The sequence below is a fragment of the Poecilia latipinna genome, unplaced genomic scaffold (genome assembly GCF_001443285.1).
Source record: "Poecilia latipinna isolate Pla-1442-1.1 unplaced genomic scaffold, P_latipinna-1.0 Scaffold1918, whole genome shotgun sequence".
In the NCBI taxonomy this organism is placed as follows: Eukaryota; Metazoa; Chordata; class Actinopteri; order Cyprinodontiformes; family Poeciliidae; genus Poecilia; species Poecilia latipinna.
The window spans coordinates 39,951-64,704 of NW_015114534.1; the positions used below are offsets into that span (position 1 = coordinate 39,951).

General features: G+C 38.4%; 1 protein-coding gene across 5 annotated transcripts in view; it reads right to left on the minus strand.

Annotated features, from left to right (window-relative positions):
* The window catches only part of kirrel3b (kirre like nephrin family adhesion molecule 3b), an 81,131-nt gene that overhangs the window by 29,412 nt on the left and 26,965 nt on the right, over positions 1-24,754 (minus strand). For 3 of the 5 annotated variants that reach the window (XM_015015496.1, XM_015015495.1, XM_015015493.1), the window contains exons 3-7: positions 23,999-24,168; positions 17,626-17,776; positions 8,139-8,244; positions 488-636; positions 187-314 (exon numbers count right to left, since the gene is read on the minus strand). In XM_015015496.1, the coding sequence (XP_014870982.1) occupies positions 187-314; positions 488-636; positions 8,139-8,244; positions 17,626-17,776; positions 23,999-24,168 (704 nt within the window). The remainder of the gene's footprint in view (positions 1-186; positions 315-487; positions 637-8,138; positions 8,245-17,625; positions 17,777-23,998; positions 24,169-24,754) is intronic. The other 2 variants (XM_015015497.1, XM_015015494.1) reach the window with 1 other exon arrangement.

Consider the following 24,754-nt stretch of genomic DNA (forward strand, 5'->3'; position numbering starts at 1 on the left):
AAAAAAAAAAAGAAAAAGAAAACTTCAGATGTATCATTCTTACTTCTTGTGAGATCTATCAAATATACTAGTTTCACTTTTTGAATTGAATTGTAATGTATTCACTTTTGGATCATTTATGAAGTTGTGCCTGTATTTGGATATTTACATTTCAGAGAGGAAAACTCTGTGAAAAAGGACACTTACCACTCCAGAGCCTCTTTTCATCCACACTATGGTCAGAGAAGGGTTTCCTGTCCACGCACAGTTGAAAATGGCCTCAGATCCCAGGTCAACTTGCAAGGACTGAGGTTCGGCAGCCATACGAGGCCCAACTGTTGGAATAAAAAACCCACAATAAATGATATAAAGTACTGATATCTAAGAATGAGCTCTGGAGCTCAGCAAAAAAAAAAAAAAAAAAGAAAAAGACAGCAAACATGTAGGACCTTGCATTATTGTAAAGTTGTTTATTTACACAGGCACGCTAGAGAATTTTATCACTCACAGTAGACATCGACGTTCCGACTGACGTTGGTGCTGCCAAGCGAGTTAGTAACTTCACAAGAAACAGGCTCTGTGAAGAAAGAGTGGTCCACGATAACCTCATAGGTGTCCCCCGAGACCTCCTTAAGCATGTTCCCGCCTTTGGCCCACCTGAGATGAAGAGCAGATGGTGGAAAAGAAGGAAAGATTGGTGAAGAACGAATGAATGGGTTAAGGGCAAAGACAGCTTTCTCCCATCCCCTTCTGTCAATATAGTTCTTTTGGGTGAATAAATCACAGTTCTGGGGCAGGTTTTCTACGCTGGCTTCAGCACATTTTTGTGGCAGCTCTCCATGCAATGACAAGCTTTCTGGCAACTCGGAGCAGACAGCACGTTCCTCATTACACCAGACAGAGAGCAGCGCAGAGCGCCAACCAAGACAAACAAATCACAGAATGACAAATAGGTAGCTCTCCCACCTTTGAAGACTTTGCTAGAGACATACTGTATTAAACACAACAGCTGACATTAATGAACTGACTTGGGATCACTTGGAAAACAAACAAAAGAAAAAGCATCTGCTTGTGTTTCTGAATGATATATTTCGTGACATGCCACATGTGTTAAGGTAAGACTTTGATGATGCCACGGGCAGCTGTGCCCCACTCTGCATGCATTGTTTTGAAGCTGCTTTCAGCTGCTTCAAAAGACAAGGCCCATTTATAAAAATGAAGAAAAGGTGTCTTCAGATGTATTGGTTCCCCTTAGAAAATTTAGATGGCAGCACCGTGGGACACCCAATGCATGATGCACGATGAAAACATCCATAGAAGACAAGTGTCTGCATGCTGATACGGCAAATGAGTACGCAATCGGCGCCTGTCTCAATTTTCTCTCTCTGCCGGTCCTGAAGAGAGTTTCCATGGGAGGGGAGCTAATTTGTTTTCCATGAGTAAGCTAGCCTCATGCTTGACTAAAATGCTATCATTTAAATGAGAACAGATTACCTCATTCAATCAGTAGCTCAAGTGAAGCAGAATTCTAATTGGGCGTTGCATTTTTTTTAGGTTTATTTATGTTTTTACAGCAGAACTGTTCATAACTTGCTTCTTGCCTGATGATAAGAGCTGCTCTGGTATTGCTGCACATAGACTAACTGTTGGGATCTGGGGTTGTTTGGTGTTTATTTCATTCTAGTTTGATCATTCGGTATTCTTCAGTTTCTTTTTTATTACTTGTTTCTGTTTGGCTTTAATTCAGTTCTTCCTTAGCGATTCTAGTTTATGTTTATATTTTTTGTGTAGTTATTTTTTGTTAGTCTAGTTAAATTGTTTCTTCGGTCTAGTTTTTCTTTAGTGTTAGACTTATTTCCTAGTTTGTGTACTCTCCCTCGCCCCCTGTGCCACTTTGGTTCTCTCTCCTCAATTTGCCTTGCACTCGCTCCTGTTTCAAATCAACCACCTGTTTCTTGTTTGGTAAACAACCTCCCCAAGTTACTCATGCTCAGTTTCTCCTTGCTGGTTCCTCCCATCACATCCCATTACTAACCCGGTCTGCTCTGCGTTCTCCTCGTGTCTCCTTGCTGGGTTTTTTTTTCTCCTTGGTTTATTTGTTTTGCTCTGGCTCCCTGTGTTTCCTGTGATTTCTGTAAGTGTTTTTGTTCATCATTTTTATTAAACATCCTTCATTTACAAGCTGCCTCTTCAGTTCTGCATTTGTTTCCATAATCAACCTACAACACATCATAAATTCAATTATAGTGCTCTGTTTTGCAGTGCTTTATGTGAATAAATACCACAGATTATTGTGGTAAATGTCCTAACTGCAAGTTAAACACTTAGAAAAATAAAACAGAGCAATACTCTGTTTAGCCTTCCTGTTATCTGCTGAAAGTCTTGCTCTCTCTCACTATTATGAAGCATAACATAACATAAAGCCAACCTATGAAGAGCATGAACCTGACACCACCATGCGTCATGGACAGGACAGTTTGTTCAGGGTCATGAAAACAAAAAATAAAATTTATATCTTATCTGATCAAATCACTTCCTTTCACTTCTTCTTTCACTTCTTCAAATTACTGCTGACAGTAAATTCATCTTTGTCTTTCCAGCTCATTATTATTTACTACTTCTTATTGATCTGTCTCATTTGTTCCAGTAAAACACATTGTACAGGGTTGTAACATGACTATATGCGAGAAGATCACAATGGATATACATCATTTTTGCAAGTTTATAACTACAAGTTGAATTGTTTCGTTTGAGCTACATATTTAGGGATACATTACACTGTAATCAGTACTGTTGTTTCACAGTTTGTTGGCTCTTGGCTATGTGAGATTGGCATGTCTAGTGCATTACTTTGCCTTTTACCCCTTGACACCTTGGATGCACTCCAGCACCTGCTTTAAAATTGATGCTGCATAGTCAAAACAAATTGACTGGACTTCACCCCTGAACATTAACTATGCAGTTTCAGTTTGCAGGGTGAAGTTGATCAAGATGGACTTTCAGAATAAGGTATTAATCACACTGGCAGTGCTGTAATCATAATGAGGGCACTGACAGTGATAAATGGTAAGGTAAAAATGAAAGTGACAACGTTGACAAGAAATAAAATAATAGTAGGAAAATTATTTTTTTTTTCTCTATGACTGCTTCCTGGACTGGTACCAGTTCTCAGAAAACCACCAAAGGTCTTAAAATCCCCCTTTAAAAAAATGTGTGAAATAACTGTAAAGACGGTGACACATGGGGCAATGAAATTAGGAAACAATGAAACTGTTTCTGCTGCCACTTTGTAAGCCAAAACTGCAGGAGTCATAATGGGTTAAGCACAGATGTTTGGGCAGCCGGCTGCTCCCGAGACGAGGTTGCAGCTGCCAGGTTAGGGAGCCCCTGACAGTGTTAGGGGGAACTGAGACTGAGACAGAATACTGTCATCCTCGGGGAGCAAGAGAGCTCTGTTGGTGTGCTGGTTCATGTCCAAAACTCATGTCTAAACATAGCTAGCCTTGGGTAACACAAACACCTGCATTCCCTTTGGGAGGGTTAAAGGGCCAATGCAAGGCTTGCTCAGTAGCTGACTCAGTCTACACTGCTGCGTTGTATTCAGGGATTTCATTCAGACAAAAGCTGTGAATTCTGTCTGCCTGGGTGTGTCCACAGCAGCATGGATCAGCATGTGCGTTACAGCTGTTTATGTTTGGTAAAAGGTGTTTAAATTAACACTCTTAGAGACATAAAAAGGTCTGCTGTTAATGGAAGCAGAAGATGAAACTGAAACAGAGAAGGAGATTTTGCATTTGCCGATCGTTATTAGGGCAATAAAAGACTAGCAATTAAATTAGGCGGATATCTGTGCCATCAGCTTCAAGGTGCACAGTAAATCAGGACTCATAGCTATTATCAACATGGTTAAGCACGGCACAGGGCCATTCTAGTCCACCTTCCATGCATTTTAAAACGGAAGATTTCTGTCACTGTGATATTGAAAATATGCAAGCTCAGTAACAGCGTCCAGCTCTTTTCACATAGCCGTAAAAAGATAGCATCTTTTATGATCTCGCATCAAGGTCCCCACTTGTAGCCCAGTATTTCAAAAGGGTACAAAAGAAAACAAATTAGAGAAACTTGAATGTCGACAGGCATGAATGATATTAAAGTAATCAGGAATACCATTTCTCTGCTGGACGTTGTTCATTTTTCTTGTGTAGTTGATTTATTTGCATTTTCCAAATATCTTTCATCATGATTTTATTGAGCACTGGCAACACTAACAGTTTTTTCCTTATTTGCATATTTACAAAAACGAAGAATGCAATTTTTCTTTTTTTATTATATTTTTATATTTCGTTTTCTACCAAGTACCTAAAGTGCTGATGTGCAAATAATTTATAAACAGTGGAAGGTTTTTCAATGCTTTGCATCATTAGGTAATACAACAATGAAATTTGAAAAAAACAAAACAAAAAAAAAACAACAACTACTTTTTGACTTAAAATAAGTCTCATGTACTGTATCAGCTATAGATGAAATAGGATGATAAGTTTGTAGAACTCTGCGAAGGCTTTCCAAAATGCTGACTTTGTTCACCAAACAAATTGTCCCACTAATTTAGCCCTTTGTGAGACAGTCATAACTGTAATGAGACATATTCTGGTGTTTTAATACCACAAGATCTCAGGTTTCCAGGAACTATGCTGAGAATCCCAAGCAATTACTTGACTTTTTGGTAAAAACAAGATGTAAAACGGTCTTTGTTGCCGTGTGTTGCTTGTACAAGGTGTCAGAGGTATTACAGAACAGTGAGTATACAGCAAGGTAGAGTTTTTAAATTAAAACATCCAAAAATTAGCACTGAAAACAAAAATGATATGTTGTATTACACATGGAGGTGCATTTTTAATTTCTATTTCCAAGTGAATAAGCTCCTACAGTGGACATGGATGTGGTTAACTCTACATTTATAAGAACTTTAGGATTTCCTATGTTAACCTTTGTATTGGAGCCTTTTTACCAGAATTGACCTCTTAGAGACATACCGGTTCTAAGATGTCTGAGACATTACTTTTTTCTTTTCAAAAAGTACATTTATCCAGCACTTTTCAAGTCTTCCTGAACACTTAAAACCCTTTCTCACTAGAGGTTACAATCAGCAGTTCACACACAGAGCAGCAGATTGGAGGTAAGCAAATGACTGCCTGTACTCCTGTTCTACTCTTTAAATCACCACACCTGGATTTGTTTTCTCATTCTTTTTTTTTTTTCTTTTTCTGAAGAAAAGTTCTGTGGAAAGATCAAAAATTTTTTCTCCAGCCTTAACACAGTTTCATTAAAATGCCGTTGCAGTCACCAGGGGTCGCAGGCAGCTGGAGGCGCTATGCTTTTGACTATTGCCCCGCAGTATCTTGGGTGTGTCTATTGGAAGATGTTACGATGGTGCAGTGCATATAGGGAATGGATGACTCTCTGGGGAACGGAAAAGAGCCCATCCGTCTAAGAACTACTCTGTCTTTGGGCTCTATCTGATCTGTGGAAGACAGTGTATTAGCACTGAATAATGGTCCCACACTGCTTGACCAGCTTTCTGCACTCCATGATGATCTTGCTCTCAGAGGGAGACTGCGTGCAGGCCTCTACATAGATGAGGTCCCCCAGGCAAGTATTATCATGGACGCTTAAAATTTCTTGTCTACTGTGCTGCAGAGGAAATGGCACAGCAAGGCGTTAGAGCATTGTTAAATCTAAACAGGTGACCATGAAAACCTGTTGAAGGGTAAAACCTAGTAAAAAAAGGTTATTAGATTTACTTTAAAAATGTATTCATGGTGAATTGCTAGTGTAAAAAGTAGAGGAATGTATTTTAAAGTAGAAAAAGGATATTTTCCAATCCATTTTGGTTTTACCCTTCAACCGATTCTTTTATTCTATAGATTGTTATGGTGGAGGAATATGTCAGCTGCCATAGAGTCAAATCTCTTTATACCCTGTGGAGAGGTCTGATTCTAGCATTGATCCAGCCTTGTAGCCTCTGCAGGTGAAAAAGATGATCTGTCTGTGCTGTTCACAGACAAAATCTAACGCATACACGCACCTTGTTTTTCACAATATCACTGCCCTTTCTCCCGCATTCTTTTCTTTTTTTTTTTTCCAAAGTGCATGATCTATACAACAAAAGCAACATCTCTGTTTTGCCACCTGTGAGTGTGTTGTACACCCATTTCATTTCCCAGTACCATTACAAGATTCAGAGCCTGGCCAATTGCTTTTGCTATTGATTTGACTCCATTTATTTTTCTGCTCAGATTTAAAAACCTCCCACACAGGGAACCATCTCTTGACAAATCACTTTAGTACTCCTCATGTGAAGGGCCAAACAGGATTTGTAAGAACAATAGAGGCAGATTTTCTTGCTTCATCAGAGTTGAAGATGTTAGAAAGAATGGATACATTTTAACAAGAATATATTGTGATTTTCTCATTTTTTTATGTTTTTACTTCTCATTATGTAGTTCACTTTGTATCCATATGTTTATCCAGTGTCTGACTTTATTTATTTTGGTTGCTAAGTATTAAGTACAATAAGTAAATAAGAAGAACCAATCATAAAGGTGCTTAAATCTAAAAAATAATGTGGGCTGCGCCATTGAATTTTTGTTAAATATGAAAGATTATGACTATGATGAACCTCTTACATTATTTGTTGCAGCCACATCTGGTGAAGGCTGAAGGTTTGAAGGTTCTTAAAGAGACAGAAGCCAATTTCTATGCTATGATGCAAAGTTATTTGAAATAGTTTTTGGTATATACAGCATTTTCAAAACATAGTTACTTGATTGTGACATAAAATGTGCCTGTATAACACATTATTCCAGCGTTTGAGACATGATTCCTACGCAAAACTTTACACTTCTCTACACCAGATTTTGCAGAGTACTTACTCTGCAAAGACACACACCATTAAGAAGATGATGACTGGATAGATAGATGGAATGTGGATCAATGGTTTTTATGCACTGAATTAAAAACACAACACAATATCAGAAAACTTTGCCTTTAGACCCCAACATCATTCAAGTTTTTGACAGGGACACAAATGAACTGAAAAAAAAAAAAAAAAAAAAAAAAAAAAAAAAAAGTTTTTATCAAAGTTGAGAGTCAAAAACATTGTTCTTCAAACTCTTACCGAGTCTGAAAACAAGAATATATGGCCAACTTATCTGCTCAAGAGCAATTTTGAATACATTTAAATGATTGGTCACCAGTAGTCTAATCTATATTTTTGTGGACAAAAGAAGAACCTTTAGCATTATGGTTCTGATGCCTTTTTAATGTCACCTCTTAGTAGAGTTGATATTCAGAAAAGGAAAATCAGCACATGATGAGGGACTGAATTTTGATTAATGGTTTGCTCTTTTCCTTCCGCCTCTCCTGTTGTTTCTCATTTGATAATTGCATATTTTAACTTGCTTCCAAATGAATTTTGCTTTCTCGTTTTAGCAATATTAACATTTCTTGTGTGGGTGAAGACACATTATTTCCTTACGATGGGCAAAGTCAACTATTTCAGATTGTCATTTGTAAAACGAGAAATAAAAGCCTAGGATCACCCATTACCACTGCACAAAGCTGGCAGATCCCTGGGGCAGGTGCTGTCTTAACACATAATTTCATGGGGAAAAAAGCAGCAATTTTGACATCTTCCTCAGATGTCACGCAAATTAGATTTTCAGCTTTCCTCCGACACACTCATGGACATTTAAAGTTCAAGGGAGATGATGTGACTATAAAGCAAATAGTTGTGGAACAAAGCTCGGAATATTTTTTACTGCAACCCAGTGAAACATGACATGCTTTCCCAAATGGTTTTTCTGTAATATGTTTCCATTATATTTTTCAGCAGTGTTTCATTGTTTTGTGTCCTCTCGTAACAAGTATGAGGTGAGGTAATGGTGCAATGGTATTATAAGGTGTCTGACAAAGATTAATACCATCAATACTGTGTTAAATTTTGTGCCAGGTGAAAATTATTTTTCGCCTTCTGCATCGATCAGAAAATATCTCATTAAGTGCGTCTCTCCTCATCCTTCAATATTTTATAGGATCTTTAAAGCTTTTGTGGATGACTTATGTGTGGGCACTGGAGTCACGGCTTGCTATAGACTCACCTGTAGAGCGAAACGGGAGGGTTGGCCTTTGCAGAGCAGTGGAATTTCACAAGGTTGCCCTCCAAAACGGGCTGAGGCTCCACTGACAGATTGACAAGAGGGAGATCTATAAAAAACAGGGATGCACAAAGACAAGCAATTACTCTACTGGCATCCTCAAACACGGTGCAGTGAATTGTAAGCTTTGAGAACATATTTCGTTGCTGATGTTGATGACTAAATGACAGAGAAAAAAAAAACCCAGTAGAACAGGAGGAATACTTTCAGTTTAATTGTGGTATCCTGTGCTGATAACGTATCAGATGGAGATGCTTATCCCAAAACTTTTAAATGATCTGTATATGACTACCTGATCACACATCTCAACATCTGTTGGTGACATACTGTGTGATTTTTGTTAACTGTATTCCCAGCGAGCCGCACGGCTGAAATTTGCTCAGCCAGTTGAAAAAGTAACGGCCACATCAGATCCTGTGTTGCATGGCTTTCAAAAATGTATTCAAACTATCACTTGTTGACCAACTACTTGCATGTTTCGGCTTTTACTTTTGCCACTTCTTCTTTTGTAGCTAGCTCTTTGTCATTTAAGGTTTTGAGGCTTTCGGTCATAATCCTAATTATTAGCTCTCGCCACATATTCTCTTTGGGATTCCAGCTGAAACTCTGGCAAGGCCACTTCAAAATGAAACATTATCTCCAGTTAGAAAAACATGTTGATCGGGTCAAAATATCACTTAAATCTAAATCTGTCAGCCATATAAATAATTTTGGGCTTAGTTTTGATTATCCTGGTATATATATATATATATATAACAGCTGTCTAGTTTTAAGCGAGTCATGTCTGTATCATTGACAAAAGAATCCTGATCAGGATGTTCCCAGGTGTGAAATGTCAACCTCGTAGTATCTGCACTAAGCATGGAACTACGTCTGAGAAGGATATAATATTCATAGCATTAATACTATTATTCTTATAATCTTTCAGTAAACAATGCCACATCGTGGTACTGTTTAGAGCAACTTTAGAGCAGGTTTGATAACTTATCTCAGTCTGTCAGAGAATTATCCCGGAATAACTATCTCTCAGTTTTAATACCCGTGCAACCCACACTTCTTAAAGCTCATGTTGCTAAAAAAACACTGAGGTTGTTTCTTACAAGTTGGATGTTTATGTCTATGTTTCTGCTCTCAAATATCCATACTTTTCATATGTGAAACAAGAAAAATGAAACCCTGAACTGATAATGGATTCCTTGCTTGAAGAGCAAGAATCTTCAAGCAGGAAATAGTCCACGGCAAAATCCACAGCAATTAAAACAACAAGGAACCTCAGCGGTGCAGTGCAAATTGTAATAGTTCTGAACATCGCAAACATTCAGATTATGCAAATTCAATAAACAACTTAATTTATCCTAATTGACAAAGGTAGGATTCTTTTTGAAGATAGAGCTTCATTTCCATATCAACCTGTCCCACGTGAAGCAAACAAAGCTATTTACCTCACAAATTTGGAGGATGAATTGAATTATTTATTTATAACTAAAGCTATTTGTCAGGCTTTTTAAATGCAATGTAGGTGTATTTTGTTCATAGCTGCAAACGCAGCAAGGTGGATCATAATTACCAGTTGGTCTAGCAATTAGAGCTGAAAGTGCTTTACTGTTAATGGAAAATACATTGGAAAGTGTCAACAATTTCTTTTTACTGTAGATTTGCTTTAAATAATAGAAAAATAAAGAGTCTTCACTCAATTGTTTTCTTTCATGCAGTTTTCCTTCTTTGCCTTGTGGTAGCAAACTGGTGAGTTATCCTGGACAGTCAACAAGTCACAAGGGGAAAACTGGCTCTGGGTTTGAAGCTAGCCATCTGTTTAAAAAGTAGATCTGCTCTGTGTTTAGCTACACTAAAGTTATAACCAGGAACTGTGTTTGGCTGCGGATGAAGGGCACAGCAGTGAGAACAGAAATCCGCCGAGGATGAAACAAAAAAGGAGCACACAAACACGCTCTAATGTAGCCAGGCATCTCTGTGTATGGCTATGGAGAGGGAATCTGTAAGCATGTTTATGGGTCGGCACCAAATGTCGAAAAACTGCTTATTACCCCGTAGCTGTGCAGATGCTCAAGGCTGGCTCAGCTGCCACAAAACCCCAGAGAGGAATTGGTCCAGGTGCCACATTCTTTCCCTACTTACACGCCATATCCCCCATCAGTGGAAGCGTTCCCCTCCAGGACAACTCCACCACCCCTCACCAACCACTTCACCACCTTGAAATCCATGAGCTCCACCTGTGCCAGGTCTCTCCAGGCCAGTAAAGAAAACAACAACATTGCAAAACCCAAAAAGACTGCAGGCTAACTCAACAAGCAAGTATCCCTAGGTACTGAGCAGCCAGCTGTGTGTGCCTAGGCATTTGCATGCTTGTGTGAATATGACGGGGGGCTGGAGGGGGGCGGGGGAGGGGCATGGATGTGCATCATAATAAAACCGGAAACTCATCCTTGCCTGGAGCAATAGTGTTATCCACTCAGTCGGTGGTTTAAAGCATTGTGGGTGGTTAAATCCGTGAAAGGAAATGTGGGTAAAAGCAACCTAAGGGCAAACTGACAGGTGTGGCTGCAGTGGAGGTGGCACTAAAAAAAAAAAAAAAAAAATCTGTGGGAATCTGGGAGCACAGACAGAAAGAGAGACAGACATCAAAAGACAGGGGGAGATCTAAAGGCATCTTCTGTGCTAATAGACATAGCAATGCAAATGCTAATTCAGAGGCCGCTTGCACTAAACTCTTCCTATATGGGCCTTTTTAATCATGACATCCTTCTTCTTGCTGCCAACTGACTTCTAAAGACTCAAATGCTCATTACTGTCAATCTGGCCACAAAATCAATGTTCTTTTGAAATGCCTGAACCAGCCCTCCGTTCTGAGGGAAAAAAAAAAAAAAAAATAACTCCCATGTCCCTCTCAGCGAGAGTTAATGTCATGATGAATTTAATTTGTTGATAGTTCCATCTCTCAATCATTTTAATGACAGCATTGGCAGCATCAGCTGTCAAAAGTTCTGTCTCTATGTTTGAATTAGGAACTAAAACACCTTTTCCCACTTTTGACCTTCATAACATGACCAACATCTGTTTAGTAAAGTGAATACTTTGATGGGTAAGTGCAATGAGTTGACGAGTTGGGCATTTGAGGCAACGCCACGGCAGACCAATGCGCAACACTGCTAATCCTTCACTAGGAGGGGTGGGATGAATAGACTGAGGAAACAGGAGAAACAACAGGAGAAACTGGGGAGGGTGTTGTTTCAGTTGGCCGACAGCTTTTGATCGGTTAGTTCAAAGTGGAAACCAGATGGTGTTTTTGGAACAATCGTCCGACTTCTCTGTTCACGGAGATTGTGCCAGCACAAATTCATTCACCCCCGCTCCTCCCTTTCTTAAAGCTCAAATTTTCAATCTCTCTGGGTCACTGTAGACAGCTGTTCTTCAGCAGGACCAGCCTCAAACTCCAGAAGCGTTCGGATTCCTCTGAAGGATGCAGAGACCGAGGATTACATCGTCGACAATATGGGTACGCTGTCATCTGGCTGGCTGAGCGCAATACTTCAGGGGAGAACAGGCTGACGAACAACTTGAGGTCTAACATATTGATCATAAGATATTCAGAATGCTAAATTTACTTTGTTTAATGATGGCAGATGTTGTTCCACATTCTTTGCAATACATATGTGCCAGAATATGTTCACAAACTGAAAGTTTTCTCAGAAACGCAAGAGCATTTTCCTGTCTCTGTAACCTTACATTCCTTCCCCCTCACTCACAGATGCTGTTTCAGATGAATTTGGCATTATCTGCTTGATTAAGCAAGGAGAGTATGTGGCTGAGCAAGCTACCAAAAACAAATCCCCCCCAATTGCACATGTGCATGTTCTTTATTAATTAGTCCCAACAAATGGCTTTCATTTTTCCACCCACATGGCTCAGCTTGTTTGCAATGCAAACATACAGAAAAAAACCTTGGTCTTGCCCGTCCCCAGTGCATTAATTTCCCACTACACATTTCAAAGCAGAGTTTTATGTGGGGCAACGCTCTGCAGATATGCAACTGCACTAGAAAATAATTGAGGAGCATTTCAAACCAGGCGATGAGTGGGAATTAGCGAGACACGGAGCTGACATCCAAAACAGAGTTCCCCCGCAGTGGTACGTACTGTAGTGGTCGTGGGAAAGTTTACTGATTCAAGTACAAACGACAGCATGCACATCAAGACATGCTGCTGCAGAAAACAGCATCAGGGGGGTAGCTACCCCATGTGCTATCAAATAATTACAGTCCGCTAATGGAATGGTGTGGACAACTGAAGTCAGCAGTCTATCCAGGGTTCTGAATCACCTCTGCTGGCTCTAAATCCCTCTCATTTCGGCAACATCGACAGCGTATACTGTATTTAGATGCTAATTTGTCTAAACCTCATCCAGATAACGCTGTATGAACTTTGGAGGGAATGGAAATGCTGATGTGGATGTAAACCATGAGCATTAAAGTAATGATAAAAAAGAAAATACTGTTAAAGGCATTGGGTTCTGGTTTAAGCTGCAGAGCAATGTGCAGTGCTGTGTTTAGATTATGCTCATTTGGATTGAGGGAGAGAGGGGGGGGAAAAAAAGGACAGCTAAGCACAAAAGTGAGCCGAACACTAGATTTTGTGAGGAGAAGAAAGATTGGAAAGTTTACAAAAAACTTTTTTTGTAGGTTTTATGTCACTGAGATGGCACGCACACAAGCTTTATTAGGCAAAATAAATTGGTGTTCAATTAAATGCCTAAAAGCTAAGCCACTCCTGAGCAGAATATATAACGCTTTATGCCTGGAATGTAGAAGTTCAGAGGGAGATTGTCAACATATTCAGGGTATGCAATACCATTTCAGGAAATCTACTCATTTGCTGCCTTAGTAAGAACGAGATGAAAGCATCAATATCAATTTCAGCTGTTCATGCTCAATACAGTGCTCAGTCACAGAGTGCCAGGAAAACATCTGCAAGGGTTTAACTCTGAATGAGACAGCTTGTGGACAGGAAATGAAGTGTACCCTAAAATGAATGACGCCCCTCACTTTCTGCTCTAACGTTCTTGATGACACTTGCTCTTATCCCAGGGTGAACAAGTTGTTCCTCTTTTTCAGTTCACCAATTCATTTCTCTACTCTGTCGGATCCACTGTTCTTATTTCTTGCTGCGACTAGGGTTGGGATGAGACCTTTTGGTGTGATATTTCTCACACGTGTCTTAGTTCAATGTACAATTATGAACCCTGAAAATGAAGGTGAGTGCTTTATGTTTGACAACACATGTCTATGTTTTAGACTCTTTTTTTTTTTTAAGTAAGAGAACCAGTTTTTAAGTTGATTTTTAAAAACTGTCGGTCAGAACAGAAAAACAGCGACACAGTAACAACATACACATTATCAGCCTGCAGAGTAATTTCACCCCTTTTCTGCAAAATGACATTCATTCTGGTTTGATTATATTCCTTTGATTTCCATAAACTCCATAAACTTAGTGTTCAGCTCCTTAAACATAGTTCTTAGCTAGTATTATGACTCTCTAGGTCATTTGTATAATTATCAAGATTCTGCATAAAAAAAAACAACTTCTGTAAACATATTACATAGAGGATTGATTATCTTATTCTTATTTATAGCTGGAAATGTTGAATAAAACCTTTGTTCTGATGTCAATTTTCCTCGTGCTTCCCTTCCTGATTTTAAAGTAAGAAATGGACTCAGTTTTATTCAGCTTAATGTTAGGAGCTTAAAATAAAAACCGTACACGGGTCATACATTGGCGTTATCTACTGATGTTGTTGTCATCGTGCTGTCTAAATCTCAGAATCTCAACTTATTACAGTAGTTGGCTGTTATAAAACCTTAAGCATCCAGTGAAGATCCTAAATTAAAACTAAATGCAAAGGATGTGTAAAATTATGGGTGTTCGGAACTGAAATTGCAGCTAGTTTAAAATGCTGTTGTCCCTCCGTTGTTTTTATAAAACAGGACCCCCTACCAAAAACACAAAAACACGTTTGCAGAATTTCCAATCCAACTACATTTCAAGCAAATTAGCAAAACCTAAATGACATAAAAACATAATTGACAGAAGCTTCAGTTTGTCACACTCTGATTTCTGAGTGGTCAGTCACAATGCTTTTACCTGTGATTGAAAGAGGTGTTTAAAACTTCCAGCAATTATCGACTTGTTTTGTTGAGTATTCACTTGTGGCTGATTTGCACGGCAACAGGAGAGCGAACATCCAAGAACCATTACCAAGACCAAATTGCGAAGCGTGTCCTTTCTTTTACGTGCTTACAGAAATCTCTTGGAGGAACAATTCTCTTTATACAGTAAGTAGTGAGATGGCTTTTAACTTTTGTTCAGAGTGAAAAGTGGAGGGATGTAAAAGGTTCCATTTTTCAGCTTTCTTTTAATTTTAATATTTTAAAATACACTTTTCTGTCAGGCTGTTATTCAAGTTGAAAAGTAGTTTTAGTCTATTCAACTTACGATTTTACCATGATTATTATTATTACCATTACTACAATAACGATTATGACAACAGCTAGACAAACCAAAGTCAATATTTTAATCTTATACAAACCCCTTTACAAAAAAAAAAAAAAGTGTCCCCTCTTTCAGTGTCCTCAGTCACGTACTTCACTATTGAATATGAAGTCTATGTTCTAGTACATATTTTTGATAACTCGTGGAGAGAGACAACCATAAATATGCTCAAGCTCCATCTACTATTTAATGTGATCATCTAACATTTCCTAAGAATTTCAGATCACTTCCTAATTCCATTGACGGCTGTTCTGAGACTCACTTGAGTCGGTCAACTCTAACAAGTTACGACAGATTCTGACCTCTGATCAAATCAAGATGAGCATGAGCAGTCCCTTCATGGCAGATATTATTTTTTCAGAGTCACATAATCACATTTCTTTAGAGTAAATTATAAGTAAGTCATAGGAAATGACTTTAAATCCCTGGTTGTCAAAGTGAATGTGAAATGTCCACCTAACAGTGCATAGGTTGAAATATTCCATGGCAGATTGCTCCTTCCATCCATCCATACCTGGAAATTTCAGGTACATAGCAAAACAAGACTGCAGAGGAACAAGTGACTAATTGAGCAGCATCATTATATCACATAGTTGTTTCTAAAGAGGTGATAATCAGTTTAAAAAACACATTAAAAATGTTCAATTTAAGTCAAACCTGGGAGCAATTGTTACAATTATCATTGCAATTACACTCTAAGACATAGTAATTAAAGTAGGTTACTAGTAATAATTGAGTCAACCGTTGGAATAGTTAGGTCATCTATTATGGCTCTGAATGCCTTTGAGGTCCTTTAAGGAGCTAACTTTATTTTACTGATCCAGCAGCTTTTGTAAGTTGTAAACAGCATACTTCATTCACTTTCAACTTGTTCCTATAATCATCTTTTCAGGAATTTTACAGTAAGATATTCTCAGCAAACAATAAAGTGAATTGCAGCCTGCTGCTTGCTGAGGCCTTCACTTTTAGACCAAACTTAGCTTAATGTTAGCTACCTTTTTTATTTAATAAAAAAAAAGTTAAAATGTCATTTTGTTGCTTTTTTAAATTCAAAAATATAAATTTGTTCAGAAATTTGATTATTTTCTTAAGGAATAAAGCAGATATGGTGACTACAGACAACAACGACTACAAAAATCTATTGATTTCATGGGGATTTTTTGGGTGTGCTCTTTGGTCTTCATGGTGTTGTTTTCATGGTTTTCTGACAAACCTCTGAGGCCTTTACAAAACAGAGGTTTTTATTATACTGGGATTGAACAACATCAAGGTTGGCTAACTTTAATTTAAGGGCATCAGACTTGAGAGGGTAGAACAAATGCATGTCGCACTCCAATTTTTGTTTGCAAAACATTTTGAAAACCATGCATCATCTTCCTTCCTCCTAAGGCGTTAAGCACTAAGGTGCAAGACTCTGTATAACTAGTCATGTAAACGGTAAAATTACCTCAAGTGATAAATGTACTTGCTGTAAATTTACCACTCAGTGCATCAAAAAGTGTGTAATTGCCCTTTAGCTTTGATTTTTGCATCTGTGTTTTGGACAGATTACACGTCGCTGACCTTGTAATCAAATTAGCCTGCATTCAATTTAAACAAATTAATACCTAACAGAAATCAATCAAAGTTCAGCTGCTGCACGCTTGAATTCAGGGGAAACTTTATGTGAGGAGTGGATCTCTGGTTAAACTCCAAAGGCTCCACTCAGCCGTGCTGAGCACTACCTGTCAAATCCAAGAGAGGAGGAGGAGGAAGAACGGCGGGGGGAGCAAAAGCGAGGGAGGGAGTCGAGAGCCTTAGCCTTGTGGGAGACAGTTTGGATCTCGACAATTAGTCTCTGCTGTCGCTCGGTTTCATCTCACACTGTGAAAAATGTTTTCAGGAGCTTTAATTGTGTAAAGACGACATTTTAGAATGCTAATTAGAGATCTGCTCCACTCATTTTTCAGGGTTAAATCAAACATTTACAGGCGTGGATGATGCTATGATGGCAGGCAGTTATCAGAGACACATCATTATACATGGTGACAAATCAGTTTACATGTGGGCAGACTTCCTTCTCTGACTGCATGGGAAAAAAAAAAAAAAAAACGGAGAGCGCAAACTGCTAGGGTTGCAAACACTAACAACTCTTAATCATTTTTACTCCCGCGCCTGAGCTGGCCTGATTGTGCTATGCCCGCTCGTGCCATTCTTGCCTCTTGCCGTGTACATAATAAAAAGAATGGAGCCGTCAGTCATAATGGCTCTCTAAATAGCATTTTCTGCTTTATTAGTCATACTTAATGGCGTTGAAGGGGTTGTGAGTGATGCAAAATCCCATTGTTCAAATCCTTTCTCTTACTGTGAGCAGTTCTTGATCGAAAAAATATTCCCTGACAATTGAGGCTGAAAGCGGTTTACACGCTGGGCTTACTTTGCCTATTTTCAACCTGAAATGTGGATTCTCTCATCAAAGAGATTGATGGCATGAGAGAGAAAATACGCGAGGTGGGAAGACTTTGCATTTTTCCACAGTGAGCAGGTAGCCGAAACACAAGCTTCACCCATTTAGATGGACAGATGCTCTGACTTTTCTTAATATATTTTTTATCATAGAAAATCAAAACTACTGGTGCATCACCAATCGATATGACTAGATGGCATGCGAGACGAAAAAAGGAAATCAATTATAAATACCAGTGAGAGTCTACAGGAGATCAAATATGACCACAGGGTTAAAATCACGTGGGTTTAGCATAATTCATATTTCTGAAACTCCACAGATACGGAATCCTGCTGATCATATGTTGGTGTCTTCTTCTCATCTAACTGTAAATTATTTACATTCAAAATATAAATACATGATTTAGAGGAAATATGCTTACGCTGAATGTCGATAGTGACACTGGTCTCCTTGCCATTGGGCACTGCCTTGTTGGAGGCCTTGCAGATGATCTGCTGACCGGTCTCGATGTTGGAAGGTGAAAGGTAGAGAGTGCTCACCGTGCTTTCTCTCCTGCCGTCTCGGAGTAATGTCTGGAAAAAGCAAAGCAACACTTCAGGAGATGAAGACAGTTTTGTGCTTAAATCCCTAAAATGAGGAGCGCTGTGTCATTTTGTATCCTGGGTATTGTCCATCGAGGGAAAGTTCTCAGGAGTTAAAAGTATTAATAGTTACTGTAACTGATAGAAATATGCTTTATTTTTGTGAGATAGAACAGAACTGAAGAAACCACAAAACTGGTGAAAGAACTAGTTGGAATATATATATATATATATATATATATAATTTTTTTTTAATTTTTTTTATTTAACAGACAGAAGTTTTAAACATTTTGTTTGGTTATTGGTCTCCATAATTAAACTGGTCTCCAGCTCCTAATAAAAGTGATTCTACTCTCTTGCCAGTCAGCACTGGATCTTAGAAAGATCCAGTTTATTAATGCAGAGACAGAGATTGTAGCAGAAGCAAAAAATAAATAAATAAATAAAAAAAATAATAAGTGATAAGCATGCCCTACAATTAGCTCAGTCCTGGAACCAGTTTGGCCACAATCACATAGCAGCAAATATATTATTCAGCTTAAAAACCTGAGAAAAACCTAACACAGACTTCTGCACGTCTGAAGAGTTAAAAAAGGCTATAAGCAAAACTTTCTGTCCCCTGTCTGATTAGCTGCTGCCTTCCAATACTCTGTTTCTTTCTTTATAAAAAAAAGAAACCCACCTCAACAGCAAGCAAACCATTACAGATGAAAACACCTCAACAGAACTTCACTTTAAAATATATAAATTATCTTTTAAGCTGTAAGCACCTGCAGGTGCAGAATAAAATAAAAGTGAAAAGTCCACCTATGTAAGCATTTTACATCTTAATTCTAAACTTTTCCCACAAGTAATTGTGCGAAAATAAAGAAGTTAAAACAAAGGGAAGATCAAAGAAAAGCTAGAAAAAGATGAAAACAAAAATACATATACAATTGGCTCTATTGCAGGAAACAGAAGTGAACCATCAGAACATTCCGCCTGTAGTTTTACCCCCAAAGGGAAGCTGATATGAAATTAAATAAATAAAAAAAGTATCTGAAATATGTTTTTTTTTTTTTTTTAGAGCTTCCTTTTGTGTGCCTGGAGAGCTGTGCTCTAGTGCATGGCTTGTCATACTCCACAAAGGAAATCAATCTTCTTTTCAGTGCTCATCCTCTGAGCCCTGTATTGTGGAAGCCATCTGGAATCGGTTGGTAGCGCTTGCTGGCTCTCTGCTATGACTCCGGCGTTCAGAGGAGGGCTCTGGGAGGCTATGCTAAGCAGTGCAGGACAGAACAAAGTCACTGAATAGAACAAATTGTGTGGGCAACAGGGTGCAGGGGGGTCAACCACAAAGCCAAGATGCATTTCCCTGCTTTCCCTTTAAAGTAGGCTCAAGGTTCGGTTCTTTTTAATAGAAAGGAAACTACATAAAAAAAAACACCATGTAGAATGGAAACAGTCTAAAATTGTGTTTATATACTAAAAACATGCTGGGCTATGGAAATTATGCCCAAAATTCAAACTCTCAAAAGACCTGTGAAAAAGTCAGGTTGTTGTGTCTTTAAACAGATGATATATAATTTGCTTTCTGTTATTTAATTTTTGTTTATACAGGCTTTTTGAGACGTACGATGTGACTTTAATCATACTGGAAATGCAAATAGCAACACTAAAACACAACTGATTTAGAAAAACACACCAAAGGGAAAATGTGCCGAGAAACCTAAAAACAACAGCAGATGTTTATTAGGTCAACGTTGTTGAAAAGCCTTTCAGTTCTGTTTCAGCTTTCACTCTTCATGACTGAATCTGATTAACCTGAAATTACAAACTGTGTGATTCTCTCTAAATTAATAAAAAGATAAAATGCAAATTGGTCAGGAAGGCTGCCAAGGGCCTCACAACAACTCCTGAAAAGCTCCATGAAATTCTGACAGCAATATACCTGATCGGAGGAGCAGGGTTAAAATACAGAACCATTTTCCTATGAAGAAGACATTCAGACTTAGCTAAAATTTCTTTGTCCACATTACAGAATGGCTTGACCTAATCTGGCATGACCCACCGGACCATTTTGTGTAAAAGAACCCCCTGGCCTGAGAGAAAAGGCTTTGGAGCAGCCTCTTCTAAAGTTAAATCGAAGTTAAATTGAGCTGTAGTTTTGCAAATACAATTTTTTTTTTGATTGTGTTTGAGAAACTTTAGACGGTTAATTTTTTTTTTTTTAGAGACATTATACCAGTGACACAGTAATGAAATTATGAATACCAGAAACATTTTTACCCAAAGCCTTCAGGTAGCCGCCTGAAAGCTGAAGCTTTATTACTGTGAGTACAAACAACAACAAAATCCAAAGGTCGGTTTCCATAGAAGAAAATTAAAGTTTTAAAAGGACTGAGTAGTCTAGATGTATTTAAGTCACTTCTTAAGACACATTTTTACTCACTGGCTTTTAATACAGAGTGAGAGATGAATTTGTTGGGTCCACTTATGTTTCTGTTTCTTTCTCATGCTGCGTTTGTATTTAGCATCTTCTCTGTTGGGATCACTGTTATTTTGTGGTTTTTCTTCACAGCACTTTGGCCAATGGGAGTTGTTCTTAAATGTGGTTTATAAATAAGTTCGATTTGATTCGGTAAAAGCAAAAGACTCATCTGACAGATAATCTGTGGTTGTTGCCGCAAAAGTGAGTATTTTCACAGTCTGATAGATCTGAAGAACCTTTGCAAAAGTGACGTGGGGAAACGATGTCAAGATGGGCATCCTGGTAGACCCCCAAAAAGAAGGTTGAAGGCTAAAATAGGTTAAAAATGCTTCAGGGATGTGTTCTTCCACACTAATGCAAACATTTTAGGCCAGTGAAACCTCAATTTATCCATCCCATCTTCCCTTCCAAATCACCTGTCATTCTGAATAGTGTGGATTAAAAAAAAGAAATAATTCAATTTGTAAACTGATACAAGACATTATATATATACTTGTCGCATTATAGTTCAACCATCTCACTGTGCCTTTTAAAGGAACATAAAATTGAGGCATCTGCACCACTCGGGTGAATATATTAGTTTTTTTTTTTTTGGCATTTCTGAGACTTCTAGGAAAATAATATTACAGCTCCTATGCTCTGTGAATCCCATTTCCATGTGAAGAGCCATGTGATGAAATTCATATTTGTGCGTGAGTCACTTTGAAAGCAGAGAACATTAGTTGTCAGACACGGAGTATGTCAATGTAATGTTCTCTGTGACACAATCGGGATTGTTTCCATCATAGCTCTGGACCTGTCTGCAGTCATTAATCTTAGAAACAGGGTTAGCTGGCAGCAGCACAAAAAAAAAAAAAATCAACCTTAGTCCACATCACAAATTGAGATATTTTCTTATTTAATACCAAATAAAGCTCCAAACAATACACATATGACCAGATTACAGGACAATAAGTTTATGTGTAATTAATATTTTCTGACCTTCTGAAGGTAAGAGAAACAAAGAAGCTTATAACAATAAGCCACTGTTTTTTTTCTCCTTATCTGTTTGATTAATGTGGTTTTCAAGCATTATTGGAAATTGTGCAGCATAAACACTCTCTTATGTTACAAACAAGCTTGATAGCAAAAGAAATACCTGCCCCAAAAACCAGATGGTAACCTTTTGCAACTAAAGATGAACCACTTCTGATCTATGACAAAAAGATCAGAAGTGGACAATTTTTTCCTTTGTAGACTTTGAGGTCAAATACTATTATTATTTTTTTTATTCATTAAATTTCTTGAAACTGAAACCACCTACAATTTTTGTTCTGTGAGGATTTAAACCAGTAGTGTGCACTTTATGCACATTTTTTTCTAGTTTAGCTTTGATACATAAAAGGGAATACATTCTAGCAAGACATGCAGAATATTTTTTCCTCTTTTAGGTTGTACATTATAGTAGAAAAAGTCCAAATTAAAATTAAAAATAATTTGTTAGCCATTACAGTCATGTAAAACTTAAGCACTAGTTAAGATATAACAATAAATACATAGATTTTAACAATAATTTGCTTGATCAGACCTAATTAGTGTGTTGCATAAGCACCAATTATTCTCTGATCCACTTTAAATCAAAACCTGACAACAGTATCTTTGGTAAGGATGGCAAAGATGGACAACAATAGAATCAACTGTTAAAGTCATCCTCAAACTCCTGCATCAAATTATTATTATTTTTTATTTAACTTTTCCAAGACAGAAATGTATGGAGACCTTTTCAGTATGGCTTTGAGCTAAAGGCCTTCATTTAATGTTTTAATTTAATGAGATTTATATGTGTTGATATGTAAATTCTTTCTCTCCTTTGGTGAGCTTCTTCATTATGTACTGCAGTTATAAATTCCTAAGCTACCCTCACTAATGATAAGCAGTGCAACGTTTTATGAACTCTGCTTTGGTCAAAAGCAACACACATGGTTGCCAAATGTTAGTTTTAATCATATAGTTTTTCATTTAATCACTGATCCAGTAAATAGATTTCTATGAGGTCACAGAGATGAGGTTTGGGTTGGGTCAGAACTGTCATTACATATGACACCATCAGTAAAGCCATCTTTGTGAACCCTTCGCCACATCTGCTCACATTAGACCTCTTCATCTGTTGGATATGAGGAGACCATCAGAGCAGATGATTATGTTTTCAAAATGTCCCCCTGCTGCTCTGCGGACCCAAGAAAAGTCATCTTGGTTTAATTGAACCCATTGCTTTTTAATGTTAGGCAATAGAGATAAGAGAGGGAGGGGGGGGGGGAGGGGGCTAATACTCGGGCTCAGCGGAGGCATGCGAGCATCCGTCACCTATTGGCGCTGGATGTCTTCATATCTGCCTTTTGCTCCTGAGGAGGAAGTGAAGGTAGGAAGCACGCTCCTCCGCCTACCATTAGCAAACAGCACCTCCGGCAATCACTTTATTCAAAGCGGCCTGGTGCCGTACCTCAGCCCAATCAATGGCATTTATCTGCTCTTTGAAAAAAGCCGATAATGGGATGAGACAGCGCAGGGAGAGGAGGAAGGCAGGGGTGGTGTTAGTCGCCTAAAGTGCCTTGCCTCTTTATGTGCTTTGTTTAAACATAAATAGAATATAACCGATTTAAATGGATGACTAAGCCTTGAGAATAAATGTGAATGCAGAGTTTAGGTTCATGTGGCCACAGCATAAAAGATTTTGGAACTGCAGTGACATCCAAAGTCTAAGGACAAGCTGCGGCTGAGAATCAAACTGTGGGATAAAACATTCAAGAACCAGAGCATTGTTTGATCATGCAAGCTTCTGTAGGACGACATCAAAATGCTGGAAAGAGACGCAAAGTTATTGATAGTCTCATGATCTCACCATCTGTTTGTTTTAGTACATTTGTAAACGAGAGGAAGTGAATGTTTGTGTTTTTGAGGAATATCACTTCATAAAAACAACCTAAAGGCTGAGGCAAACACCCACCTCACACTGAGGCGCAATACATCTGAAAAATACTTTAGCACCGTGCTGCAGGTGCAGCAGTGTATATATGTATGGTGCAAGGTAATTAGCTGTTAAATAAGTAAATTATTATGATAAGTATTGAATTAAAAACATCACTAGAGCTGAAAAAGTTATTAAACGCCAGGAAGCAAAATGGAATATTTAAGGATTTATAAAAGAAATCCTGTAACTCACCTGTCAGTGTAAATTAAAATCAGCTTGCTTCTTAAGAAGTGTCTCGCAATAGGCAAAACAAAGAGCTTGTTCAAGACTTCAAAACCTGATGTTAGTATTTGTTCCAGATGCATTTAAGTATTCCAGAATATTATAACCGTAATGTAATGAAGAGAATTCAAAAGAACCATCAGAAATACTTTGCAGGTGCAGTCTTCCCTACATAAGCTCTCCCTGCTCACTCCATCAGACTCCAAAGCAGAAGGAAATGGATTTTGAAGCTTATGTAAAGATTTACCTTTTTCCTTTTGTCATTCCACTTTATTGGGTCATAAAGAACTTTATTGACTAATTAGTTTTGATTTCTTTCCATGTGTGATTTTCTCGGGTTCAGGTGTGAATACCAGGTCAGTAGCCTGATTATGAATATATTCACTTAGAAAAATGTAGAGAAAAACGAGGAACATATATAACCGACAAACAAACAAACAGGCCACAGTCCTTCTGAACAATGTCATACACAGCCCCCCGCCCTGCTGGTCTACGTACCTGTTATGACACACACCTCAGTGCTTACCTTGGAGTACATGGCCCCGTTTAGGACCTCTCCATTCCGGATCCAGATAATGGATGCCGCCGGTTTGGCATTGTCAGCGTGGCACGTCAAGTTTAGAGGATCGCCAGCTCTCAGGCTCACCACAGGTCCGCCACCGATGACTGGGTCGTCCGGGGGTACTATTGACACACACACACACACACAAAAAAAGGAGTTGTAAGCCCTGGAGGTGTTAATTAATATCTTGTTTACCACTGGGGCATACAAGCAAATTACATTGCTTTCGTTATTAAAATAGACTTCATTTAATTTGTTTCTTGCACCGCATACACACAAACCAACAATGAACAAACAAACTAACTCTTAATTTCTTAGTTTCCACGTACTTCATGATCGTCACAAGACACCAGGGCTTGACTTACACATAATTAGCAGGTTGTTTTTTTTTCCATCTCAGGTTGGCCATGGAGGGTGTAAAACTGCAGTCAGAAAGTACATTTGCTATAAGAAAAGCAACTTATGCAGTGGTGTGAAGCTTAGGAAGTCAAAGTCGCAGCGTGACTCTCCAAACAACAATCAACTCTCTCGACACTCGGTGCAGAGCCTCCGCACACATACAGTACATGTCACGGGTAAATGTAAGTCAGTCAAATCCATTACACTGATCAGATGCGCGCATGTACTTTCCTCTGCTGTGCCGCTCGCAGTGTTGACAAATACAAACGGAGAAGGAGAGCATCAGAGCCGCATGCGTGCCTCCTATGG